At 37.6% G+C, this 27,835-nt stretch overlaps 1 protein-coding gene across 12 annotated transcripts in view; it reads left to right on the top strand.

The window, feature by feature from the left end:
* Positions 1-27,835, top strand: part of LOC104141138 (polycomb group RING finger protein 3) — a 52,867-nt gene that overhangs the window by 6,953 nt on the left and 18,079 nt on the right. For 4 of the 12 annotated variants that reach the window (XM_068927029.1, XM_068927036.1, XM_009670271.2 and 1 more), the window contains exons 2-4: positions 14,793-15,051; positions 20,238-20,280; positions 26,964-27,081. In XM_068927029.1, the coding sequence (XP_068783130.1) occupies positions 26,973-27,081 (109 nt within the window). In that variant the 5' untranslated portion in view covers positions 14,793-15,051; positions 20,238-20,280; positions 26,964-26,972. The other 8 variants (XM_068927030.1, XM_009670275.2, XM_068927031.1 and 5 more) reach the window with 5 other exon arrangements.

The raw sequence follows: 27,835 nt of genomic DNA, 5'->3' as shown, positions 1-27,835 counted from the left end.
TGGCCAGTGGAGCTAATTTTCTTCAGTTTACCTTTCTGTGTGCTAGATTCTCTCATGACGGGAGTTGCAAGAAGCAGACCGTGTGTGTTGATTCACATGGTGTTAAATGCATCTTGCCACTTGCAGGTTTCTTTTTATGAATATATTAGATCATCTTTGAAATACATGCGATTGAAAAGTAGAGTATGAGTTGTAAGCACTTATTAATGTAACTTTTTAGGTATTATCTTAGATGCTGCCATTAGAAATTGCTTGCAGGAATGTGTTTGCTGTAAACTGTAACAGTTATTTACATTCTGTACAGTTATTGTGCCCAAGTGATAACTCATGAGTGTAGTTATCACTTTTCTGAAAATGGCTTGCATTTGGAAGAAGAGCTACAAATTGAGAGAGGACAATGCCAAATTTCTGGTTTTGGATCTAAAAATATACTACCTTGCCGATTGTTTCATTGAAGCTAACAATGTAGCTTCAAAGTGTGGAAAGAAATAAATGTAGGGCTAATTCTATAGTCCTATAAGCTTTTTTGTGATTAAGTGTGTGAATGCATTATGGTCTGATGTATTTCCATAACTCCTCTGTGGGAAGGGAAGTACTTTGGTTTCCATGTTTCAGTTCCTCCCTCTGTCACTCCATAAAGTGGGTAAAATGACTTGCCTAGTGGAACCTGAAGCAGACTTTCAAAGCCACTTATTCTCCAGTCATAAACGTTAAGAGGGCATTAGAATGAACTTCAAATTTCTGTGCACCTGTAACAAGTCTGAATTTTTGGAAGTGACTAAAAAGTGTCGTGGGGTTTTGATAATCTTTAAAATGTGGGTATGCAGAGTGTAAGGATAAGGGAAAAAATGTCAGATTCCTCCTCTGTAGCCTCCTTATATTATTTTAAGATATGTTCACTGGAGGAGTGAACACAAGGGAAAAATGAGCTACTCTTACTTCTTCCCCAGAATCCTTGGCAACTTACTGCTTCACATGCTAAGTAACCATGTTTCTAGTTACTCATCTGCTGTGCTCACCAGCAGACATTGACAATTTTAACATGTAAATAGAAAAAAAACAATTTCCTCAGTTCTCCCCCAGCCTTAATCAAAAAACAAAGGAAAGCACTTTTTACCCCCTCCCCCTTCTGAAATTACTTTTTCAAATCCTTACAGAGATCTGCATATGGTACATCCTGGGAAAAAAAGTCTTTCAGATGCTCAGGATATGCTGTGCGGAGTTTTGTTCTGAGTACACTGTGAGGCAGAGTCCTTTCTCTCCTTGTCAGCCAAGCGTTTAATGTTACATATTTTTTGTGTGGTATTTTACTAAGTTTTATTCTAAAGAATGGGGGGGAGGGAATGCCAATGAGTATGTTATCTATTTAAACAACTGTTACATTTTTGTCAATTTTAGTAAATTACTTTGATTTTTCTCTCATGGCGTAGTTCAATCTCAAGAAGTAATTCTTGATGATGGATGGCAGGGGACTGTAGTATTTGTCTTCCAACGCAAGCTGTTTGTCTTTCTTCTGTGCTGCATATGGCTCACTTCTGCCTGGTGTTTGAAATTTGTGGTAGGGAGCATTAAGGATCTTCTGAAGTGATTTTAGTTTTAAAAATTCCTGTGGGAAACTTAAAATATGCTTGCTATCAGATTAAATATGGTAGATAACAAGGGCAATATTTATTTATTTCTGTCTATAGTCTTTTTATGGAATGCCTGACTCTATTTAGGCTGAGCTTCGTCAGAGGAAATTTCTTTCAACGATTTTTGAATACTTAGTGTCAATATATGTGGCTACAACTTTGTTGATATAGTCATACTTTGAATGCTAATTAATTATCAATTCTGTGATAATTCTGTTAAGTTCTGTTATATTTTTAATAGTAAGTGCCTTCTCATATAAAATGGATAAAAGATTGATGTGAAAAACTTTCATTTATAGATGACTTGCTGTTGCTGTCTTCTGAACTCGCTGCTTTCTTATGTGCTGTTGTGGATTAGAAAAGCTCTGCAGTTTATGCACAGTTTGTCTATGTGAATGCTATTGTGGATGCTTGGCTCCTGACTGCGTAACAGCCATTTAGGGGTTATTTGTCTACGTTTGTACTAGTTTTCCATATACTAGTGTCTTTAAAAAAAAAAAAAAAAAAAAAGTTAGGTTCACGATCCTTTCTTCTACTTACCTCACTTTTTCCTCAAGTTGATTACTTTGCTTCGGCTGGTTGCTGATGCAGTTTTAGCTGTCTTATTATGGAAATTGCAGTTGGAAAGAGCTACCTGTTTAGCTAGCTGTTTTCCTGTGTCAACTTCTTCCTCCTTTCTTTTCCAGCACTGCTTCCTTACTTATAAAAGCTGGTATCAGTGCCTTGTTTTAAGGGATTCTGGGGAGTTTTGTGGAATGACTTACGTGCAGAACGTCTTCAGTTCATTTGTGGACTGAAACTAAACTGTCCCAGAGGCTGTAGAGTACCATCACTGTAACTGGGTAAGGAAGACTTGACTTTCATTCTGTACGGTGGTATTTTTACTTCTGACTCTAGAAAGGCAGGTTTGAGCATGTGATGAAATGATTATATGCAGAGCTGAGAAGGGAACCTTCAGTTCAGAAGACAGTTAATTCTCTTCCTAGCTGGAAAACGTGAAGCTGGTATTTGTGTTAGTGCTGCAACTGATGCTGGGTAAGTTGCAATGAGGGTAACTGGTAATTATTTACTGTCTCTGAGATTAGATTAAGTGGTTGGTTTATGGCAATACTGAACACTAATCAGGAAGGCTAAATGCGGGCAATCATTTTTGGAGTGCTTTTAACATATGCCATCAAAGTATCTGGAGTATAAGAACGGCACTTTGAAATTAGGGCTGACAGGCTAGTTGGTGTTTCAAGCTCTCATCTGAGAGCTTACCTTTTTTTCCTGAAGAGTTCTCTCCTGCCCTTCTGCCTCATTCAGCCTGTGTTGGTATAAAATAGCCTTCATTAATGGTTTTGCCAATACGCCGTACTGGTAAAATGAGCACCTGAGCTGTAAGGATACATTCATTTTTGCTTCATGGTGGCCCTCTCCAGCAAGGGGCGGATAGTTGCAGCCAGTAGCTTAAACCACAGGAATGAGACTGTCAAAGCTCATACACAAATGCAACCAGTTCTGTGCCGATTGCTAAGATTGTTTTGCGGCATTGATAATTTAGCTTCTGTTAAACATTAGCTGCACTGAGGAGCAGATGCTCCATCTTTAATACCAACAGCAGCAAAAGTCAGTGATCAGAACAGAACAAAGAATTCAGTTTTACAAGTGCTAAATCCTCTACTGCCATTGTTTTTTCCCTGGATTTTTCTCTTGGAGTCCACCTTCCTTGAGCTGAATATCATGTTACAGGGTTAAGGCTGACAGGCAAGTCAGTGATGTAATGCTATTACTCCCACTTTTGTAGTCCAGGTTTCATCCTCTTCCAGAACTTATTTTTGGTCATAGTTTGCAAAACTAGCTTTTACTAGTGACTTTGCGGAGTGACTTTTCATTTTTGGAATGAAAAAAAAGTATGATAATTGCAGGCATCTTTTCTGCTTACTGTTGTTTCTTTGTGGAGGATAACACATGTTTTCATGTTGATAGGCGTTTAACCTTCTCCATACATATGCAAAACAGTAGACCTAATTATGATGAGGAAATGAAGGAAAAAAAAAAAAGCAAGTGAGAACGGTAAAGGTGTAATCCTTACAAGTGTAAGTTTTCAAACACTATTATTCTATTAAGAATGTTGTGGTCCCTTTTGAACCTTCCTGAACTTTGAAAGTTGGAGAATTCTTCACAGCCACTTAATATTAGGGGTTGGAAAGGGATAAATGTTGCAGTACTTAAAACTTATCTGCCTCTTCCTCCTCTCCCCCCCCCACCCCTCCCCCACCAAAAAACTAAAAACCCTATGGTCTTAGCTAGCTACTTTAGAATGCTGGATTTTGCAGTCTGAGAGCAAAATGCGGTAGTTGTTTTACACAAGGCACAAATAGAAATTTCAGAGAAGCATCAAACTTGTTACTGTAACAATGTAATTAAGCCTACCAAAAGTAAGAGATGTAATCGTTCCTTTAGGATATGTGACTGATCCCAGATGCAGACATCATAAGATATGTTCAGAACATTCTGAGTGTCTTTTCTGTTCCAGGAAAAGATACGTTCTTACCTCTGTGCAGTTTGCTAAAGGTAGTTGCTATAGTTGTTGCATTGCAGTGCTGGAAAGCTGTAAAGGTGAAGATCTATTCAGGTAGCTGGGTTAGAATATCAGTAATCGAGAGCTCTTATTAAGTTGTTTATTTTAATATAGTTAAGCTTGTTTGGTCAGCATGTCAAAGTAGACCAAGAGCTGCAAAAGTTAGAACTGCTGTTCTGGAGGACGTGTTTTTGTGCTTATTGCCTAAGTGCAGGATGTTTTCCCCTCTGTAAAGTACATTTCGTTTTAAAAGGAAAAGAATAAAAACTAGTAAACTGGATTGCATTTTGTTTTTTAACATTGTCTTTCTTCTAGGAGAGTAACTTTCTTTTCCACGCTCCTTTCCTCAAACTATTTTTGTTCAGTTTCCTTTTCATTACCTCTTCAGTGTTGTTATTTCTTTCTTTTCTGCCTCTCAACTATTTGTTCTGCTTGCACTTGGCCTTAGCTATCAGGAGTCCTTATGTTACTCTGATATCAGTCTTCGTTTTGGTGCTCTTTATGTTCAAGCCTGGTTTGGTTAGTACACAGGTCAGGACAAAGAGGGTTTTCTGTTGAACACACTTACTTTTGCAAGGTTGTTGGCTCTTTCTTGTCTGTGGAGGCCTGAGAGGCTCCTATTCATTGTCCTTGATTCTGTAGAGGGTAAATAGCCCTGAGGTTTTTCTGCCCTGCAGTGGAATAGAGCATTCTTTGCAGAGAGCCTAACAGTGTCTTGACAGCTCAGCTGCTCTGTTGGAGGTCAGTGGAAATGGCTTTTCCTTCCACAATCCTCAGTGTTGTGACCGGCTGTCTTTCAAGAGAAACTCATTGTTTATAATAGATGCACTTGGGGTGAAACCACAAGAAATAAGTGTGCTGCACAAGGCCTACGGAGCTGACAGCAAAGAAGAGTCTACTATAATAGGAGATGGTACTGTTTTGTGAGAAGTGTGCTCTCTGTAAGAAGTGGTGATTTCCTCCTTGTATTATAAATTTTAGCATGACTGTCACTGATGGAAGAGGAGGAGGAGAAGAATACAGCAAAAGAGCAGCAGTGTAGTTTATCTTACATTTGGGTAACATAAGTAGGGCTAGGAGTTTCATGGTGGGATTTGAAAAGTTCTGTGTTACTGTTATGATGAAGATAAACTGCAAGGCATTAAAACTATCTCATGCATTAAGACATTAAAACTGAAATTTAAATATGAAGTACTATAGGTTTCTCCCTAAAAGCAGCTGAGAAGATAGAATTGGCTACTTATTGCAACCTAGTGTCATTAGTGCACTGAATCAAAGACTAATTTTGCTTTAAAAATACTTTCATCACAGTTCATTACAGTTCTACTTTGCAAAGGTGTGAAAGTGAGACTCCTCTTGTTTCACCTAACCCTTCAAAATTTTGGCTCTAGTCCATTCAGGTTAGGGCTGAAAAATGTTGAGAATTTCACTGAACTTAGTCCAAAATAGTTATTGAAGAAAATAGAAAATGTTGTTTCCCAGTCCTGATAACAGAAGAAGGCAGATGTTTCTGTGTCTTCTCTAGTTAAAGGTTTGTTTCATTCCTCACTGAATGAAACAACTGAAAGAGGAAAACAAACAAAAGGCCAAGCTTTTTTGCAGGAAAATGACGTTGAATTTTATTTCGTGAAGGTTGTCTTGACTTGTGCTGTCAGTTTTATCAATAAGAAGTGAAAGTGCCATGATCTGGGCTTTTATCCAGTTTCATCTGTTGAGGCTTTTTGTAGTACGGAAGAGCTTTTGGGCAAACATGTTACTGTATTTTGGCTTAGTTTTGGACTGAGTCAGCTCTTTGCATTATCTTAATGTGCAGTCAGACCAGTGTGTTTATTTGAAGAAATGGGCAGGTGGACGTAGCAGAAGTGAGAATGGGAACAGAAACATAGTGGGCCAGAGACTAGGCTGGCTTAGGCCGTTGCCGGAGTTCTTGATTAAGCTGGTGTTGCTCAAGAAGCACGTATGCTAGATTTTAGCAGGAACTGCTTTGACACCCACCCTCGGATGCTTTAGAATACACTGAAGTGGACAGTGTTGGCCTTCAGAAAACTAATGAGGACTGGTCAAGTAGAGGGCTCTGTTCCTGAGTGTGTTTTTAACGTTGCTCTGACTTGAAGGTTAAGGAAAGGGAGAGGAGCTGGTCGTGCGTGGTGTCAATGCAGATGTTCTGCGTGGACCCCCCCCACTCCCCCCCCGGCTGTTGTGCTTGTGTCAAAGGTAACTGCGGGGGACTTCAGCATGTGAACAGCTCTTAAAATGAGGAGGCATAGCTGAAACAGGTATTTCCTACTGAACTCAGTGACTGCTCTGCCTTGATTTGACAAGCTATGGTAGAAACACTTTGATGTCTTTGTCACATGGTCTTTCACAGCTTTGAAAATGGTCACTCTAAATATGGATTCTATAACGTTTGCATTAATGTTTAGTAAACAGCAAGCTATTGGATATCTTCCATAATAAATCCGTAGGTTGTCTGCTCTTTACTCTGTACTCACCACTATAGTTCTTATTTTCTAAACGTACAGTTCTTGAGGAATACTGACACATACAAAATTAGCACAGTGGTGTCTGAATTCAGTACAGTACTTAAACCCATGAAGCTTTCATTTCTAAAATCAATTGGATTTATACTAGTGAAGATTAAAAGCTGCTCGTAACTCTTAAGTTCGTAATATCTAGCCATGTAAACTCCTTTATGTTGAACAAAGTGAAATATTCTCAAAGATAGCGAGGGAAGATGGCTTAAGTATTTTAAAAATAGGCCATTGTAGCCAAGCAGTGAATTTTTCACTGATGAATCTAGCCCATCACAGTATATGTTGACAAAGAAATATAACTTAGTGGAGTGAACTTCAGCAGTTATGAATATTCTTCCTGCTGAACAGTTACTGACAAGTGTATTTTTACTGTATATCTGTTAAAATGATTTGTGGATCTCCTTATCAGGGAAAAGACAGCTTCTGATAATACATTAATACGTATTTCTAACAAGGAGAAATCTTGCTGCCTTTGGTGAAAGTAACAAACTTAGCCTCCTTTGCTTTGACTCTATTGCAACACCTTGCAGTTCCCAGATCAGATAATGTGTATTGCCCTCTGCCTTTTGAAAAACATGGTCTCTGCTTCAGTGTTTTCACTTTGTTGTATTTGTTTTAGATCTAAAGTGAACTACTTTTCAAAACTTAAAAAGGTGAGGGGGAGGGAAAAGCTTTTTAAAACTGAACTTTCAAGACTTTAAACTCTGAGGCAATCAAGTGGTGAAAGATTCAGAGGACCCAGCAGCTTTTGGTGGTGGTGGGGAAAAACTCTGTGCTAGTGATTAAAAATTCTGCTACGTAATTTAATACTAAATAGCAAATGTATTTATCTGTGAAGATAAACAGCAGAAATAAAGGTTCAAAGAAGACCAATTAACTGTCTGTGTTATCTGGTTGCTTCAATTTATCTCTCCAAGAGCTAAATGTTAGAACAAATAGCAGGAAAAGTGAGAGCAGCATACATATATTTGTATGCAAGAGAAGAAACAGGATTTTGTAAAGCTCTTTTTTTTTTCTTTTTAATTATTATTATTTATATAGTTTGTCAGGCAATTAACTTTGTGTAAGTTGCGGAGTATGTACCTTACTTCAGGAGGAATGGAGTAGCTGTATGTCCATGTACAAGGTATAGGGCAGTCCTATCATAGTAGCCAAGAGAGAGTTGTCAGATCACTGAAGCTGAAACAGTTGATCACTTAATTTTTTTTTTTAGCTAAAGACATGAATATGTAACTTTTCATATTCTTTCAATTAAATCTTTAAGTTTAGCTTGAGTTGGTTAGTCATAAACTGACATAACCTGGGCTTTGTTAAACTTCACTCAGATTTTAAAAAAAGAAAAAGAGGTCATGGGTAAAATGAGCATTCAGTTAAATTGTAGAAACGCCTTTCTGTGTTTTGTCTGCTCGTAGCTCCTGCCTTCTGAGCACAGACTTCCATCTTGACAGTTACTGTTTTCCTGGGCAGCTGCTATTTCTGGGCTAATAGCGAAGTCAGATAACTGAACACCTGAATTTTAAAAGGCTCTTTACTAAATACCCAACGTAATTGTCATCTACTCCTGTATGAAGATTCTTCTCCATCCTCTCTTTTCCAGAAATCAGTAATATCTCTATGAGAATGAGAAATTTCTGTTTCTGTGAGAGATCAGTCCGTGCTTCAGACAAAGGTGCAAAGACCCCTGCGCTCAGCTTACTGTGTAGTTATTCACTGTAGGATACACTCTTTCCTAGTTTAAAGTGTCTGATTTCTCTGGTTGTGAAAAAGGGCAATTACTAAGATGTCTTATCTGTTTTCATTGTACCTAGGAGTAGGATTTTTCAAAATAGAAAGTTAGAACATACTTGTGTAAGGGGAGGGAGGAAGGAACATCTTTTAAAACATAATGACCAAAAACATTCAGGTTTTGTTAGGAGTTGATGACGTGGGTGCATTCAGTTTCTGGCTTTTCCATGCTGGGCTTTTCAAGCCCTTATTATCTTGCACGTAGTCATAGAACCATCAGTACAAATGTGCACATGTATTTAAGTGACAGCTAAAAGTCATCTGGGGTTTTGAGCTGCTCAACTGTTCTGCAGAGGACACAATAATGAAGACTGAGATCTATTTCAGCTATGGTTAGGCCATGAGCTATGTTCTCTCAACTGCATGAATACTAATCAAAAGGATTCAAAAAAGTGGTATGGGTTCAGATACTCTGTAATAGAATCTCAGTGAAGGCTTGATTTTTGAAGGGACTTTGTCCTTCGTGAGATTAGAGGCTCTTTTTAGCCAACCTTTAATTACTGGAGGTCAAGAATCTCTTCATCTCCCTGTAATCCATGGGGTTTGAATTGAAACAAAGTGCCTTTTTATATGGTTTACAATTTCTATCTCTAAGTTCTCAATAAGGAGGCTGTTGTAGTTTATTCTTCTAATATGTTACAAATGCTTTCTGTACCGTTTTTCAGACTTCCTTTGAGGTAGTACTCAAATTAAGAGTAGTGTTTTCTTTAAAAGTCTAGTGCATCCAGCAATTACTTTGATTTTTGGAAATGAACTAGATTCTAGAGAAGAGTATAGTGATATTCATTAAAGGAAAAAAGATCCTGAGACAATGGTTTATGTTCATAGCTTTTTAAAAGTTTTTGAATGCTTTGATACTTTAAAGTCTCTTCCCACTTTTGTTAGTGGTAGTAATACCTATTGATCAAAAATGACCTTGCACCTTCAGCTCTAATTAAAGGAAATAGGAGAACTTGAAGAGTAGTTTGAATAGAGTTAAGCTAGTGATTTGTTATCAGAAATGGAAAATTGATTCAGCAGGATCAAACTTGGTCAGTCAGTGGTGGGCTTTGTTCAGTTACAGTCTTGCGGAAAATATTAACCATTTTCTCGTGTCCTGGGTATCGCATCCAGTAGTGGGTTAGGCTGCTTGTTAGAAACATTTCAGGACCTTATCCTGAACAATCCATAGTCTGAACAACCGAGTGCATTTCGGTTGAAAGAGACAGCTGGAAACAAACCTGAAGAGACTTGCAAATGATAGTCAGGCAAGTCTAAAAAATTCTGCAGTCACTAATAACAGGTGGCAGCAAATGTTTCAAAAGATACTTAGATGTTCTATGCTTATCTATTTCTTCTTAATACCTTTTTTTCTGAGATGATACTGAATCTATGGGGTACATGAGGTGAGGGTAAGAAATTTCCTCTTAACCTCTCTGAATGAGTTTAGTAGTATTGTAATAAGCCGTATTGTAGCTTAAGTACCATGTCTCTTAATTTCAGTGAAGCTGAGCGTGAGCGAAGGAACTAAAGCCAGTGTCAGGCACCATGCTTTTTCTAAAGAGCGGTCACATTTCCAACCCCTTTTTGTTATGCCTTTTCCCTTCCCTTGGCTCTTCTGCTACTGATTGCTGGTCTGCCCACCACTTTTCTTTTCTGAAAGGTGAAGAGGAGGGAGTGGTTGGGAAGGCGAGGGTTGAAGTTGAGAGCATCCTGTTTACCTTGACTGCTGGTGATGCACGCACTCTGATACCTAAAATTTTCATGCTGTTGCAGAAGGGCCACCTGATAGGTTCTCAGTCTGCAGCTTTCCAGAGCCCTTTCTGCTCACTGTAAATCTCTTGCCAAAGCAACCTTTTCTCCATAGACTGGGAACTTCAGTATGTTGTCTAAAGTTCAGAGTTCTGACTCTGGTTGTTGGAGTTTAGTGCTTGCTATCTTATAGCTATTTAGTGCCAAGTTTTATGCACAAGATACTGTCCAGTTCACTGAAGTGACCAATTTAGGGAGAAGTTGGTTAACACGGTCCTTTCTTACTTTACAGAAATTCATGCTGCTGAATGTGCCTGTATTTTTGTGGTGGTGTAGTCACTCAAAAAAAGTTTAATCCCTGTGTCTTATTCCTGACATTCACAGGCTAGTTATGCAATTTTAGTACACGAGAGCAATGTAATTTAGGAACCTTGGTTGTATTGCACTGCTTTTGAGATAGCTGCCTCATTTAAAAAAAATTCTAGTATCTTCATGCTCTTTAAGAAAAGAAAAGAAGTCTATTTTTTGCTACTCCTAAAGTACTCTGAGAGCTGGATTAATCTTTTGTTTGTACGTTTTTGGCTACTCACACGAATGCATGATTGTTGTTACTGCGGCTGCTTTTTCGAGGATGAGTGCTTTTGTCATCAGTATCAATACTCAACAGTTGTAAAATAGCAGCAGTCTTTAGGGGTAGTTTCATTGATAGATGGGTATTTTTTAAGATAACCCATGTTTGTTTAATGAGATCTGTAGAAACCTGTAAGCTCAAAGTGGATCACTGTGACTGCACACAAGGTTAATTTTTTTTGTTAAGTTAATATTCTGGTTGAAAGAAAACTGAACGTATCTTTACAAATATTTCTTGTAACGTGTGCTGTCTTATATTCTTGATCCTATTTTCTTTGTGATAGGAGATGGCTGCTGTTGCCCCTTGAAAAACCTCCTATTGCTGGAAAGTGTAATTATGGAAGAGATCATATTCTCATATTTCAATGTGTGTTGGGTGGATGTAATACGTATTTCTCTCTCACCTGACTCTATAAGAACAGTTGAGGCAGTGGAAAGAATGGAGGAGGAAAGATATGAGGAATAACGCAGTGGGGCTGACAGTTGTGATAGTAGGTGGGAAGCAGTCAAGTGTGTTTAGTGAGTATGTATGTTTTGTTTCTTTTAAGGATCTGTCATTATCTCACTTTGTCCTTTTCTTGCTCTTCTTACTAAACAGAAACTGTAAAAACGCCAGCTCTAATTTAATGTTGATGCATTATACGTATTCATATGAGGCAATTTTAACCATGACCAGTTCAGGTTTGGACACTGTTGGTTTGGTCTTGCAGTTCAGGGCACAGAGAGTTGTGTTTGCTTTCACCATGAGAGCTGAAGGTGTTTAATGCCAAGAATCTGTCTCCAGTTTGGCAGGAGCAGGGTGCTCAGCTTCAGTGCTCTTTTGAATTCCCTTTTGTACATTTTAAATGCACTTTCATTTCCTTTCCTTATGTATAGTCCTACGAGAAAACTTTATAGTGGGCTTTTGAAAGAAAAATTTAAAGAGACTGCAGGTAAGACTTTACAAGAGTGAATTAACGGATGCAGTATAAATGAAAAAGTTGGAAATATGAAATAGTGTGTGTCTATTGGTTGATCTATAGCTGGCATCCTGAGAGGAAAGGCGAACGTTTTTTCTTCTTCTGGAGTTTGCTGTGAGCCTGCTGTGTTGTCATCAGGGGTGCAATCTTAGAGGAACAATGTAAGCCCAAAATATTGCCTGGATAATTGAGTTAGTCCTTTGCTAATGTCTGCACCACCTCCCACCGTCCCTAGGTAAATAAACAAAATTTCTGTTTCCCTAAATTTCACACTTACATAGCTTATCCATTTCTGTTTTCTTCCTGTCCTTTGTTTTTAGTGTAAATAACTCTTTTTTGCTCTCTTAGAAGTAGCAGTCATGCTGCCCTCTCAGACCAAGCTGTGATAGGTGAAGAAGGCAGGAGAGACAGAGTTCTTTTCATTCAGGCTCTGTATTCTCCTAGTTGCGGGCATTCTTCTTTGTGCTTGGTCCCCTTTCGTGCCATCTCTCTTTAATGTGTGGAACTGGAGTTGAATATCATTTCAGAAGGTATTTCTCCAAGAGTGGACTCTGACTATTGGATTTGACCCTTGAGGCCTTCTGGATTAATAAATATCTGATTAGTGCTATGTTAAATATTGCTAATATTTGTAAATTTGTGCTTTCATGTCCCTGGATAGAAGGCCCTCTCAGCAGGGAATTGTGCGTTACTACTTCATAGTGATTATGAATTCTGATGTATTGTGAATGCAGTAAAGCTCTTAAAATTTACAGAAAGTGACATGTGAGTCTTAATACAGGGGTGGTGCTTTTCTTCTTTGTAATGTTCATTTGATTAAATAGGTAGGCAAAGCTGAGGATGAGTTGAATTTTTAAAGTACAGTAAACACCAAGCATTACAGCTCCTTAGTTTTTTGCTTTTTTACTGGCAAACTGGCATTTAGTTTATTTTATTATTAAGGGAAGAGTTGGTAGTGATTCACTTCAGCTTTGAAGTGTGTTCCTTGCTTTAGATTTGGAATGATTTGTAAAGTTGTTTTTGTCAGCAACTGAAAAGTTAAATGCAAGAACTGACTTCTTATATCACCATAATGCATATGCAAGTAGTCAAATTGCATATTTAATTACAGGGTTAGTTTACTGCCCATCCTCTTGTTTTCCAATGTTTTTGTGTGGGTTTTTTTTTTTTTTTAACCATCTAATTTCTTGTGTGTGTGTGTGCAGATGTGTGTATAGTGAATTGTGAATGTGAATTTCTGGCCCAAATATCTATGATATAAATTAATTTTCAGAGACCTAGAAGTAGCCCATGGATCTTCTGAGGTCTTCAGTTCACCGACTGAAAACTGGAAAACACTGGCCTATCTCAAAAAGGAAAAGGGGTGGGGGAACCCAACCTGTATGACATTAACTGAATTTTGGGGATTTAATTGTTTTTGATTTCTGAGCCAGGGCAGTATAATTAGATAGGGCATTCCAAGCCCCAGCTCTATTACTTGCAGAGAATTTATGTTCAGAGCTGCTTAAGCTATGGACCTCAAATATCAAATGCATCATGCACAAATAAATCAACTGGTAAAGATGCACTAATACTTTTTTATTTTTTTGATTAAATATCTATCTCAATATAGAGAATAAACAGTATTCTGAATGAAATACTGGTTAGCTACCTTTTATTTTTTTTAAACAACGTAGGATGAAACCTGGCTAGTATTTATTCTATACAGTTGATGGGTTAGCAAACACTGAATTGAATGCTTGGTATGTTTTCTTTCAATTGCAATACAAGCCTACACAAACATCTCATTGCATTCGGAGTGGGACCTGAGGCACTAGGAAGTTAGCTTGATTAGAATAAATCATTTAAGCGGCATAATTTATGCTTGAGAGCAAGAAAGTTTGATTTAAAATACTTGGTAGTTTTTGTACTTTTTGTATTTCTCCTAAGAAGCCTGGTCCATTCTGGTAACCATTAAGTTATATATATTTTCAATGGAAAAATAACCTGTATTCTCACCTTGATATTGTTCTTTTAACTGAAAGGGCATATTGGGTATGTGGTTTAGCAACTGTGTAATCAAATATAGCCATTTATTCAGATTCTTACAAAGCATAAATGTGAAAGTATGGTTTTAGAAAATAGTAAGGGGTACTTTCTAGATTCTTTTCTGTTGTTGAATCTGCTTCTAGATGGAAAATGGAATTTTAATATTAAATTTTAAGCTTGTTTTCTGTGAGATGGAAGTGAATTTTGTGTTTCCTATCTTATTAGACAAACGAAGAAGTAGTTGGATCAAACACATTGCCATGTCCTTTAGTAGCATAGAGCCAATTGTGTTAAACTCCTGCACCTCATGTTCGTTATAGATTACAAGGAAAATCAGGCTCTGTCACTTTTCAGCTTCTGGGTGGCTTCTTAACTTTCAAGAAGTGAAGAAAGCTGAGCGGACAGAAATGAGGGGGGGAAAAAAACCTAGGTGAATTCAGAAGAGACCTCGGGTCTCAGGTGTTTTGGTGGCCAAGTGGTCCTAGGGAAGGAGGAAAAAAATCATTCCAGTTACTTTCTTTAGTTAGGGAACAAAGCCTAACAATTAACAAACAAACAAACAATTAACCCTTTAAGTGACCAGTTCACATAGGCAGTTTAAAACTAGGGTCATGAGCTTTTACTTTGTAAAATTTTGTTCAATACTCTTGTAGTTGTGGTAAAGCTTATGTATCAATTGAAAGTTTCTAACTGTCTGTTTTAGAAGGGCCCTTACTTGCTGTCCACTAAATGAGTATTTTATTTTATTTTATTTGGGCTAGCGTTTCAAAAAAGTACTTAGAACAAACAGACTTAAACTAGGGGAATATTTCAGAATGGAAAATGTGATAGAGTTCTAAAGCTTTAGGTACAGTTCTTTTCCAGTGTCCTTGTCTTTTCACTTTTGTCTTGCTTAGCTGCACGACTCTGGTTTTGTGAATGTATTTTGCAGGCAAAAGATTCCTGATGCCAGTAGACAGTACCTATGACACAAAACTGCAATAATTCAAGATCCTGTGGAGAAGTCGATAACCTGCCTGAGGCTTATGGAGTTAAACCTTCTAGCAAAGCACTTCCTTCAATAGGGAACAGTGAAATCTCTCTCTCTGAGAAGGAAAAAAAAGAGATCTTGTAATATGTAAAAACAAAATGGATATTGACACTTACTTCCTCTAGGAAGTCACAGTGGCTTTCCAGTCCCTTCATAAAAAGTAAGTATGTTCTGATGATTTAGGTGCTTTATGAAGATCTAGTAATATCCTTTTTTCCTCCTTAAGTGAAACTAACTTAAGTTTTGGAATGGTGGTTATGGAGAACTTCAGATGAGATTGGACTGTAATTGGATGGAAACCTGAGTAATTGAGAAGCTTATGCCAGTTTTAAGAGCCAAGCTGTTAACCTACATCTTACTGGACTAGACGTGCACACTTCTTTATGGCATGCAGGCAGATCTCCAAGAGAAACACTGGTGACATTAGCTTATCTCAACAGTAATGTGCATTTTGTGCTGCCTAATCAGAATACTTAGCCAGGAGAACCCCACTTTTCTAGTGGTAAAGTCAGCTAATATACAAATAAATGAAGATTCTTTATTCTAAGTGCCATATTTTAAAACAGCATATAATGAGCTTTGAGAGCCAGCATTCTTCCTCCATGTTTCTATCTTTTTTTATCCAGTAGAATGGATGAAAGACATCGTGGCAGAGCTAAAGCCTTTGAAGAATCTCCCAATGCCTGATTTGGTAGACTTGCCTAGATTTGGGAAAGGAGGGGATTAGTCTCTGTGTTGGACTTGCTCTAACTGTTTTTGTTTTTGTTTTTTTTAAACTATGTTATTAGGCTGGTTTTATTTCCAGATTTGATAGTATGATGTATTTTAATTGGGTTAAACTGTCAATATTAATGGGACTTTACTACAATTTCATCTGGAAGATCTTAATGATGGATTTCCTGAATGGATGGATCATCTACATTACTTTAGACTTAAGCACATACAAGTAAGGTTAGATGACTTGGATATGTGTGCTTGTTTCTCTTTCCTTCAGAACTGTGGAGTATATGTTTATTTGCCAGCAGCTTACTCTGCTTTGGCAGTCACATGTAGTTGAGAGACAAAAGATGGATAAATATTTGTAAGCTCTCAATGCATATCATGTTAGGATGGGTCTTGTACAGGTTATACTTACTTGGAAGTGTCCTTGGCCACTTGAGAAATGACTTCTTGGAAGAAGAACTGTTCTTGATGTGGATCCGTCTTTTGCTCATATGCTCTGTTTCTGTATTACCCTTTGTAAGCTGTCCTTTGGCCCTACAATTATCTTGCTTAGAGAGTGTTTAGAGAAATCTCCTTATATATTCTGCCTTTCACCACTGCATCAATTTACCAGTGGAGAAATCTATTTTATTCTTAGTTTTTTATGGGAGGAGAAAAAAGAGCCATTGCTGTAAGTGGGCCAGAAGGCAAGTGGCTTTCTTGGAAAAAGTGTTGTAAAAGAATATAGCACTCATTTCTGCTATTAATTTTAGACCGCTTAATATTCTCTGTGATGATCAATTGCATATTGGTTTCAAATAGTATCTTAGTCGTGTAACAGTGAGGCAAATACCCAGAAAACAGCAGCAAGTGGACCAGTTTGTAGGTCTTGTCTACTGCCAGGATTTTTATTTATTTTTTCGGGGATGACAAGAAATCAATAACTTAAATTTCCTCCACTGGAACTGGAAAAGCCTGACCTATCAGCAAGTTCATATGTGATCTCTGCAAATTGCTCAGCATGCCCATGATAGAGGTGCAGAACTGAAACGCAGCATGCCACACTTTGAAAATTAAATTTAAAGCAAAGAAAAACAAAAAAAACCCTGAACAAGAAGCATCAGAAAGCCTGCTGCTGTCATTCGTCTCGAGTGTGGCACTGATTTGCAGTAACGTCAGAGTAGTAGATAGTGATTCAAATTATAGCATGGTGCATTTATGCTCTCTAGATTTGATTTAGGAAGAGAGAAGCAACAGATTTGTAAGCATTTTACTTCGTCCTGGTGTTGAAAATGAGCGTTAGTAACTGGTATACAGACCTGCTTTATGAAGCTTAGCGTCTTGGTGCCATCTGCTGGTGCTAGTGTGTTCCCACAAATGGGAGAAATGTGTTGTGAAGAGTCTCTACTCAGATGTGAGAATTTGAGAAGTTGTTGCCATAATATTAAAAAAAAAAAAAAAAAAAAGAACTGCTGCCTTCACATCCTTCCCATATGATTATGCAGATGAAATAAATCCATATATCCTTATATATATATATGTTATAATATTATAACTTGAGGAAATGCTAAAGGAAATGTGTATCTTGAATCATATTTTCTTCTACTCAGTAAAAAAAAAACCCAGTTTCTAATAGTGATTTTTATTTAACAGTGCCTTGCAAACACAACAGGAAGAATTTTGTTGCAGTTTACAATATTTTTAAATTTTATTTGCCAAAATGAATTCTAACTATTGTATTCTGCTAATCCCAGCAAAACCTCCTCACTTCTAGTATGTTTCAGCTTACAGCTCCCCTTTTTTAAGTGACTGGTTTATTAAGTTTATCAAAAAAAATTCAAAGCTGGTAAAACTCACCCTACTTGAAACAAAAGAATTTGCCTGAGGCTAAAGCAACCACAAATAATTTGTTTTCTTTTTTCTCTCATCTCTTAAGCAAATGTCCCATATCTAACTGAGATTAGACAACTGAGGTAATACCCTCATTGTTCTCCTGAGTATTGTGTCGGCTTCAGACTGTGTTGACCTTATTACCAACTAAAGCAAGACTATATCTAGTTCTGTAGTTCTCTTGAAATTTGTTAGTATTTTAGACAAATTACTATTATGTAATTGAAAGATTTGCAGAAATGCAAGATGCTTAATATTAAACTTTCTGCTTTTTTTTTTTCTTTCTCTTTTCTTGTTATTCCGTTCTCTTTTGATCTGTTGTGGATAGCCAAGACATCATTCTTTTAAGTTTCTGCTAAAGAAATTTCTATGTGGAACAGATTCTGTTTGTTCAGAAGTTAACAGCTTAAACCTTTTTATTGCAACTGATTACAAGAATAGGCTATTTGCATATTTCTATTAAACTAGTTGATGAGGCACAAATTCTGTGCTTTGTTTCTTCATACCTGTGACCTAATGCTCACATTGCGCATTAGATCTTCCGTTTAACTGGCTAAATATGCAGTGGAAATCACTGCGCGTCTTCCCCCTGCCCCCCCACAGTTTAATCCAGGTTGCTGTAGGTTTGTCTACTCAGTATCAATTGTGTGCAGCTACTAACAAAGATGTTCCAAGCTTATGCCCTACTTTGAAAATTGTCGTCCCTATATTAAGTTTTGGGTCTGACTGAAGTTCCGTTCTTGCGATATTTTGTCATAGAGCCGTGACTTGCACTGTAATGCCACAGTCCTTGTGAGATGAAGTATACCTACTATTTCTATTATTGTTCTCTTTCTGCTTTCGCTTCTATATGATCTTAGTACCTTTCAGTAATGTATTAAGCAAAACCACTAGCATCTGCCACATGTGGCTTTTCTCTCAGGCCCTGTTCCTAGGTAGTGGACTATTGTTTCTGCTTTCTAACGAAATAACATTATTATAGGGGAAACATTAACATTATTTTAGGGGAAAAAAAGGTATGCTTATCTCTTTGAAATAGTAGCAGAAGTGCTTCTTAATGGTTTATAAATCTTTCAGGCATTCACTCTGGTTCTGGACTTGTACCTTCTAAGGCTGACTTCTGTTTTGCTTGTTTTGCTTCACAAAACCATGTGGTGCGAATAGGAATTACAGTTTGATAATCTGTAAAGTCATCAAGAGCAACTGGCTTAGCAGTTTGGACAGTCCCTTAAATGAAATAAAAGCCATTTAAAAATACTAACACTCCCTTGGGCCTTATGTAGCATGCAGGGTCAGTAGGTCTGCTGGCCCAGTTCCCAACAGAACAGTCTAGATACAAAAATGAGCTGTGTATCACTCTCTTTAGCTGTTACAGTGCCTTACTGTCTTCCTGCATCCAGACCAGGTATGGAAGTCATGTAGGACCAATTTGTTTGTTGGCTTTTTCCTTGCAAGTTCAGTACCACGTTCTCCCTCCAGCTCAACTGCAATGTTACTTATCCTCTCCAAGTAGCAATGACGGAAGAAACATGACAATCCCCTTTGGAAACGTTTGTTACTGATAATTTTATGTTGTGGTGTGTTCTCAGAGTGCTCTGGTGATAAACCTGTGACAGTTTCCTCAACAGCAATGTATTTGGCTGTTCTGTTCTTCAAGTTTTGCTGCAGGACGAATTCTCTTGTGGCAGATGCCGTGATGGGTTCTTCTCCCATATACGTGAGGGGTTTTACATCCTCTGTGAGGACTTTCTTTGTGGGTCCCAACAAAAGGACATCAGATGAAACCCTGCTTTGCTTTCAGTTAACATTAAACTGTTCTCTGAATGCAGTCAAAGCAATTCACAGTGGAGTTGCTAAGAGATTATTTGCATTGCATTGAAGTTCTTGCCTAATACTGTCATAAATGTTTTATTGTACTGTAATATTTATCATTCCCTTAGCAACATAACAACAAAATCAGTAACTACAGACTATGCCTTGGATTTTTTGAGGAGGAAGATGTGAGCAGTAACACACGCTGAGGCGTGTGTTAGTGAGGAGTACCTTTACTTTGTCTATGTAACATCTTAGTATACACTCTGTGAAATAACTTTATAAAAAATTGCCTTTTTTGTTAAGTGTCATGTTCACATGCAATTATCCTCTGTCTGGAAAGCAATGCAAAACAGTCATTTTTATAATTTTATGTTGGAAAATATCCAGAGATTCTGGAAATATTTCATTATTTCCTTGAAATATTTTTGGAAACTAACAAACAGAGGGCAAATTACTTTTAAATGTAACTTGAAAACTGTGAATAATATTCGCTTGGCTGTGGATCTCCAGTCCAAAATCTTTTACTTCTTCAGAGACCTATCACTAAATATTCCACAGGTTCTGGTTCAAGTTACTTTCACAAATGAGAGAAGAAAAAGTGAATGAATTCGTTCATTTTGCCACCACGTGGTGACAGGACTGCTTGAATTTTTGAGTAATTTTCTTCTCCTATGGTAAATATGTCCTTTCATAAGAGAATATATCGCATGGGTATTTCTTGGAAGTTCCTTTCCCCCTCCCCCCCCCACTAATTTTGACAGGTTTTTTTCCCCCTTTTCTTTTTCTTAACCAGGTATGATTTTTTTCCAGCTTCTTTTTTTGTCTTGAATTAATGTAGCTACTTTTAGGTGAACTTAGTGAGCTAAGTTTTTCTATGTGGTGGATGATTTTTGAGGAATTTTGGATGTTAACTTTCAGACTGTTTTTCTGTCTTTTCAGGTCTCTGGATGGCAGACTCTGAAAAGAAATGCTGTTTTAAGAGGTATGCCTCATGCAGGCCAAAATATTCCTGACCAGTATATACACCAATGATAAGGCCATACCTTTAAGAAGACTTTTTGCTTATCCTCTTTCGGTGTGCCCACTTTAATAACAGTCTTCTGTGCTGATATCCCTCTAAAAGGTGAAAGCTTGTTCAGAAGCATTCAGACTTGTTTTGTTGGTGAGGTCTGTGAGGTGCTGCTTACCTTTTTGCATGATAATCTTAACAGAACGCAGCTTTAGTAGAAGAAGTATAACATGAAGAAAAAAAAACATGACTATCTGACAGTTGCAGACCCTCTGCTATCCTCTCCTGATTGTGTGTTGGGGGTGGGGGGAAGTGTGTTTTTTTTTTTTTTTTTCCCCCTCCCCTTGGGAGACGAGTCCAGATGTCTTTAATTTTCTCCACTCGCTTTCCCTTGGTCTGATATGAAATCTTATCAGGCAGTAAAAGGCTGACACCGTTGTAGCAATGTGGTATAAAATACTAGAACCAAGATGGAAGAATACTAATCTTTATCCAAGTGATCATTTTTGATCGTTAGATGAATGTTTCGAACGTCCAATGTGGTGGGGTTTTTTTTGTTTGCTTAGTGTGATTTTTTTTTCATGTTCCAGCATAAGGGACCACTTCTCTTTCCAGTCTGAATAATTCAGTACTCCACAGCTGCTAGGAAAGGCAGTCTCCTAGAAATTGAATTGGCTTGCTCTTCCCTTATCTCTCTCAGCCATTTCAGGATTCACGAGGAGCAGGCTTTAGAAAAATAACCTTTCTTTCTCTTTCTCAGAGAAAGATAGGTCCCATCCAGTCTTTTCAGCACTCTTACTGTTTTGTTTTTTTTTTTTCAAACAGAACCTTGTCATTCTTTTCAGGATTGATTCAGGTCTCTGAAATTTTAGGAGATTTTCTGTCTCTTTAAGGCACTCACAGTGCTGATTTTTGTTTTCTGTTTTGTTCAGGCTAACAAATAATTCCTAGCGTAAAGTACTAACAATTAAAAGTGGCTCTTCAGCTATTACCTGAAATGCTGGTGTCACTGCTTTTTGAACTGTATTTACAAAAGTTCTGTAGAAACTTTTATTAAAAATAAAGGAAGATCTTACTGCTATCTCCAAAACTATCATGGAAGAAGATCAAGAAGATGGATTCCCCAGACTGCTGGAGGTGCAGGCTGGCAGGATAAGAGGCAATGCACACCAGTTGCAACACAGGGGATATTCCCATGAGACTGGAGGGGTATTTTTTTCCCCTGGGGGTAGGCAAACCCTGGAACAGGTTGCCCAGAGAGGCTGCAGACGCTATTCTTGGAGGTTGAATGAAACAGCACTAGGCAAAGAGCAACTGAAGTCAGGTGGACCTATTTTGAGTATCATGTCGGATTAGATTCCTGTGGAGTTTCCTTCCAGCCTATATTACACTATGATTATATGTAGTCTACTTCGGGTTGACTTTTTGCATTTTACGTTTCCCATAAAGCAGGTGAGCTTATGGTCGATTTTAAGAACTATCTATAATTAAGAAGTCTTTTGTAATTGTGAAACTGCAGAGTTTGACAGAAGAGTAACTTCCTCCTATTCCAGCAATTCTCAGTTTATTTAGAATTGTCTGTTATAACAGGTTATTGTTTAAACAGGTAACTCTGTTTAGCAGAACTAATGAAGCCCTAGGCCCTGCAGATTTGTCTTGCTTTGCTTTGACTGACTTTTTTTTTTTTTTTTTTTAAGCTAAGTTGTAAGATATTTTTGTTCTCTGCTAATAGCTGCAGAGGTCTGATGGCAGTAAGGTTTGCTCCGTTCCACTGTGGAAAAATAGGTCATCAGGATCGGAAAAATGAAGTCACAAATGTTCAGATTCTGGTCTCTCCTCCTAAGTTGTCTGCTTTTATATAGTATAGTAATTTTCTTCGAGACTTTTTGCTTCTGAACTTGGCTGGAATCCTATGAAAGGTTCAGAACTCTTGAGCGTGCATCTTACCTTCAGCAAATGGCTGGTAATATTACTAAAAAAAAGGCAAACTGAAAGTGTCTCAGGTTAATGTAGAGGTTTGCTTCTCATGTTAGCTCAAGTGCAATTTAGTGCGTTTATAGATCAATTTTTATCAGTCTAACCAAGAAATCTCATTTGGAGCTACATTTTCTTTTTTATTTTTAACTATTTGTCTAGAAAACTTCAGCCTAGGTGACGCTTCGGAAAGGTAAACTTATATTCTCCTCTTACTAAAAGCTACAGCATGTGTCTTTAACCTGAATCTGATTCTGCCAGTTTTGTTTTTAGAGCCAACAGTTCTAAATGTTGTTGTTAATCTAGCTAGATTAACTGAGTTGATCTCGATGTGATTATGACCAGATACCAGTTTCTCCAAGTACTCAGTGAGCTGCTTGAGAGCAGTTAAAAGGTTAAAAGTTCAGTTTACTATCATTTGGTTAGGCCAGTGTTTGACATAGTCATATTTTGTTCCCAGCTTAAAAGCTCTGAACCACGTGATTTAGTTTTTGCCTTATAATTTTGAATAGATTGAACTGTAATTTGGCCGTTCCTATCTATTTGAAACAGATTATATAGCTGAATTTAAACTGAAAAGCAGGTAAAAGCCTCGGCACTAGTTTAATGGATTACTGAGCCAGTAGGGATAGGGTAACGTGTCAGTTCCATCTCTTATCTAACACAGGTCGAAGGACTGCCCTCAGTTAATTCTGATTTGAACTATTTAATAGTGGAATTTGAGTTCACAGACCATAGGATAATTCCGACTGGAAGATGCCTCCAGAGGCATGTCTCTAATGCAACTTGCTGAAAGGAGGATCAGATATAAGGTCAGACCAGGTTGCTCAGGGTTTTATCCAGTTGTCTTAATGTTTTCATGTCTGTAAGGTAAATGCTTGCTTGTGCATGTGTATTCAGAGGCGGACGTTTTTGTTTCAAATTTAGTTAGATTTCTTATTTTGGAAAATTCTCTGGATTCACTCTCAGTTCCCTTTTCAACATAGCATTTGCTGATTGAGAGATGGGAGGATGAGATTTGCAGATGATAGCACATAGATTTCAGGTTTGAAAAATCTAATTTCCTTTTTTTTCTTTTTCTCTTTCCAAAGACTATAGGGCAGAAGATGCTAAAGGGGAAAGTTTGGATATATTCAGGAAAAAAGGAGTAGTTAAAGGAAGCTGGCTAATCTTGGTTCTTCATGGTGATTAACAACACATATTAACTGCCTGTACAGAAAGTGTCGGTAGTCTGAGGCAAGGATGTTATTTTAGTTGGAACTGTTTGAAGAAATCCAGCTGCTGATAATCATGCTTTACCTCTCTTATTTATATTACTACATGTTAATATGTAGTTAACTTAAGCCTTTAAGATTGTTATCTAAATAACAAAAACTTTAACTTCTGTGGGGTAGTAAGCCATAGGGACAAGGGAATGTTGGAGCTCCTTCACACCAGATTTATTATTCAGATAGCCCAGTACCTCATTTGAGTTGATAGCTGTCAACATATGCCAGACAAAAACATGTGGGAAGTCCTGTGTTAGTCATCTACTCCCATGGAGATTTTCTTCCAAAATGCCGTGAACAGTTGCTTACCTTTATATTGTGTAGTACAACTGTTTATCCCTCTCATAAATATGCTAATAAGGAGGAAAAAGTAGTAGATGGCAGATATCTAATTCAGTTTGCAGTTATATTTTTTTTCAAATTTCCCCAGGAGTGATAACGGAATAAATATTTGATGCACTCGTAACTACTTTCAGAGTTTTTAATTTGTTGCTGCTCTTAATGATTTTGATCTCTTACGTGAGGTGGTAGTTTCAGTCCTTCCATTTCTTTTTTATATTGGTCAGTAGTTTTGTTGAATGATTGTTTTCTTTCCCTCTCTAAAGAAAATATCTCAGTTCAAGCAGATATTGGCTCAGAACTTCCTCTTTCAGCTACTACTTTAAAGGGAAAAGATAATAAACAAACAGTGCCTCAGGTGCTAAACCAGTGTTAATTTTGCACAGTATTCCTCTTGTAGAGACTCAGCACAGGTTCCCCTGCCCTAACAACCAGTTGGGAAGCAATCCAAGCTGTCTTCAAGGTCTGGGTCTGTAAATATGTCTTGTCTAACCAAACTGACATCTTTGTAATGTGCTTTTTTTCTCTGCTAGCTCCTCACCTCCATTTTAAGTAGTTATGAATGAATGAATGTTTTGGGGGGTTTTTTTGTTTACTTTGTTTTTTTTTTTTTTTTTTGAAACTCTTTGTGGGTAAAGAACAACCCATAGACGAGACATGTTCAATTGTGCAAGATGCAGGGTAAGATGAAATCTCACACGGACAGATTACTTATAGGCCCTAAGAATTGTGTTGCTTATTGGAGATTGCTGTGCTGAAGCTTCCATGTTAGGGCCTCTGCATATGCAGGGAACAGTTTGTCCTCTTATTTAGGAGCCACAGTTAGCCATGCAGGCCAGCTGTTCCGGAGAATTCTCTTTCGGTAGCTTGTGTCGTCTTTTCAAACTGAAGTGACAAATGCCCTGGAAAAACTTGCCCCCGTCTGTTTATTCTTGCTGATAGGTTCCAGTGTCTGTTCTTCAGTGAGGTTTTGGCAGAGTTCTTGAAAGGTGTGTAAAATCTTCACCGGGCTGATTACCCTGAGTAAGCCTAATTGGGAATTCCTAGAAGTGTATTTTTCCTTTAGCAAAGTAGTATATGATTTTTGTTTCTCATTCAGTCTGTGGAGTGGTCTTCTAGATGTGTGTGTTATCTTTGCTATCCTCTGTTTATCTGGCAAAATTTACTTTAATCTGGGAATTTTTACCTTCTTCATTCTGTAATTTATTCATAGCTCTAACAAAATCTTGTACCATCTGAGCTGCTTTTATTTGTGCAGTTTTTTTTCTAGTGCTACACCATGTGATGCCTCTTTTGGCAGTGCTTGTCTCTACTGTAGTGGGGAAAAATTATGAAATGTTTTCTAGAGAAGAAATGATTTCTTTGCTTCAGTTTTCACTGTAATATCTTTGGCTCTTCATCCTCACTAATATTTGGATTCAGTCCATGGTGATCCTGAGTACCTTTTGCTGAATTCCTGTCTAGGCAAGTAACTAGAGTTGTATCTGATATCGGCCCTGTATGTCTGCCTCTTTAGGTATCCTTTTGGCTTGATTTCTCTTTTACCTGTCAGGAATTATGTTTTCCATTATTTTCCAAAGGGCTGGCTTTCTATTTGACTAGTAATTGGAATACATTTCCTGAATGTTTCTCAGGAAAGGCGATAAATAGCTTTTCCCCTTGCGCAGAAATGGTAGTAGTTCATGGTGCTTTAACTGGAGACCTCATGGACTAACTTGAAACTGTTAAATATGTGGCTATTCTCAATTGGTTAGAAACAAAACTATAAAATAGAGTTTATAAAAGTAATCCAGTTCCCCAGTGCAGATTCTGACCTGTCTTGTGTGCTGCACATACAAGCTGTGCTTTCATTCTTCTCTAACAGCTAAGTTACTAGCATAATTATGAAATTTCAAATGCTGTAAAATAAGTTCAGGTTTTATATCTCTTACTTCTTAACCCTGAGGAACAGAAATCTTCAATTATTGTTTTGCATCAGACAATGCAGATCTTAGAGCTTGGTTAGGAAAATGCTTTTCCGTAGATTATGATAGAATATAATGTACTCTGTTCAGTGCTGGTAACAATCAGACTAGTTTGAAAGTCAGACTACCTTTTGTGGTATTTTTATGTGAAATTTGGGTAAAATGTTTCACAATTCAAATTCTGAAATGTATTCCAAAACAAACTCAATTAAACCTAGTCAAGTCACTCTAATGGAGAACAGTATAATCTAGTGACAACTGAAGTTTGGGAACCAAATGTAATAGGTTATAAGCCCGTTTAGCCTGCTCTTATAGTGAACTCTAATGCTGTCCATTTATACTAACTGTAAATTCTTTTTTTTCAATATATTTTGAAAGATAAAATATCTATATATTTAACGGTAGCAGTCTATTTGTTAACGCATGGGTTTTGCAGGCTGCTTTGTCTGACGGCAATGGTGGACGTTGCAAATAAGTTTTTTTTTCATTTTCAATTTCTGATTTTCTTGCTTTTAATGGTGTTTATGGCATCCTTTGCTCTGAGGAGAAAAAAAGCTTCCTAGTTCACATTTCTTCGTACAACAAATTGTAGCTCTGCCAATGAGTTTTATTTTGTAATGTTTCCTTTACTTGACTTAATTTTAAAATAGAAAATGCTTTCAGACAGTTTATTTTTTGGCTCCTTTATGCAGCTTCTAAATTATGCTTTAACCATAATGGCATGAGACAAACACTTGAAGTGTGATTAGACTGACTCGGTCAAATCAGATTCACTTCTGATTTCTCAATTCTCAAATTCCATTAAGGAGCTCCCCCAGTCCCCTTCTCCCCCTCGATTTAGATGAATAGGAGTATTTCACCTTAAATCTAAGACCCTTGATCAGTAAGTGCACTGTATTAATAGCATACTAGAAAGCCATGAAACTCTGATTTGTAAAATAATGTAGATTTTACATTATTTCACTGTTTACCTCTGTGAAAGCCTTTAGAAGTTAGTATTAAGAACATTAAGCTATACCCTTAAGGTGATTTCTAATCACTCATTTATTCCAAAACTACTTTTACTTGATTACTACAGCTGTGTTACTGTATAATGTCTTTTTTTCTACAGACACCAAAGATGCTAACGAGGAAGATTAAGCTTTGGGACATTAACGCCCATATAACTTGTCGTCTGTGCAATGGATACCTGATTGATGCTACCACTGTAACAGAATGCTTACATACTTGTAAGTAGGAGTAAAATTACCTTAAAGAATTTTTATTTGCTTTGCAACATGTTTTAGCAGTGTTAACTGAAGTTCAAAATTATATAGTGCATCAGCCAAAATAATGCATGCTTTGCTGCACTTATTTTCTTATGAAGCAAATGAGAACGTTGAACGTGTACTGCACAGACTTGAAGACCTATTTAATAGGTGGTAATGTATGTATTCAGGAATGCAGTCTGTCTTCCTTCTGATGGAATCTAGTATGCCTGGTTTTCTCTTCTGTGGCAGTTGATACAGTGTATATTCTCCACCAGCAGTCTGACAAATGTTTCCTGTGTCTATGCAGAAAGCAGCTATAGTTGATAAAGAATAACTTTTTTAAATACATCAGTAACAAAAGGAAGACTGTGGAAAATGTGGGCCCACTGCTGAATGGGGCAGGGGCCCTGGTGACAGAGGATAGACAACAGGCAGAGATACTGAATGCCTTCTTCCCCTCAGTCTTTACTGCTCAGACTGGCCCACAGGAATCCCAGGCCCCAGAGACTAGGGAGAAAGTCTGGAGAAAGGAAGACTTTCCCTTGTTGGAGGAGGATCCGGTTAGGGATCACTTTAGCAAACTGGACATACACGAGTCCATGGGCCCTGATGGGATGCACCCGCAAGTGCAGAGGGAGCTGGCAGATGTCATTGCAAGGCCACCCTCCATCATCTGGGAAAGGTCATGGCCATGAGGAGAAGTGCCTGAGGACCGGAAGAAAGCAAATATCAC

The sequence above is a fragment of the Struthio camelus genome, chromosome Z (assembly GCF_040807025.1).
Source record: "Struthio camelus isolate bStrCam1 chromosome Z, bStrCam1.hap1, whole genome shotgun sequence".
In the NCBI taxonomy this organism is placed as follows: domain Eukaryota; kingdom Metazoa; phylum Chordata; class Aves; order Struthioniformes; family Struthionidae; genus Struthio; species Struthio camelus.
This window is presented reverse-complemented; position numbering and strand designations above follow the sequence as displayed.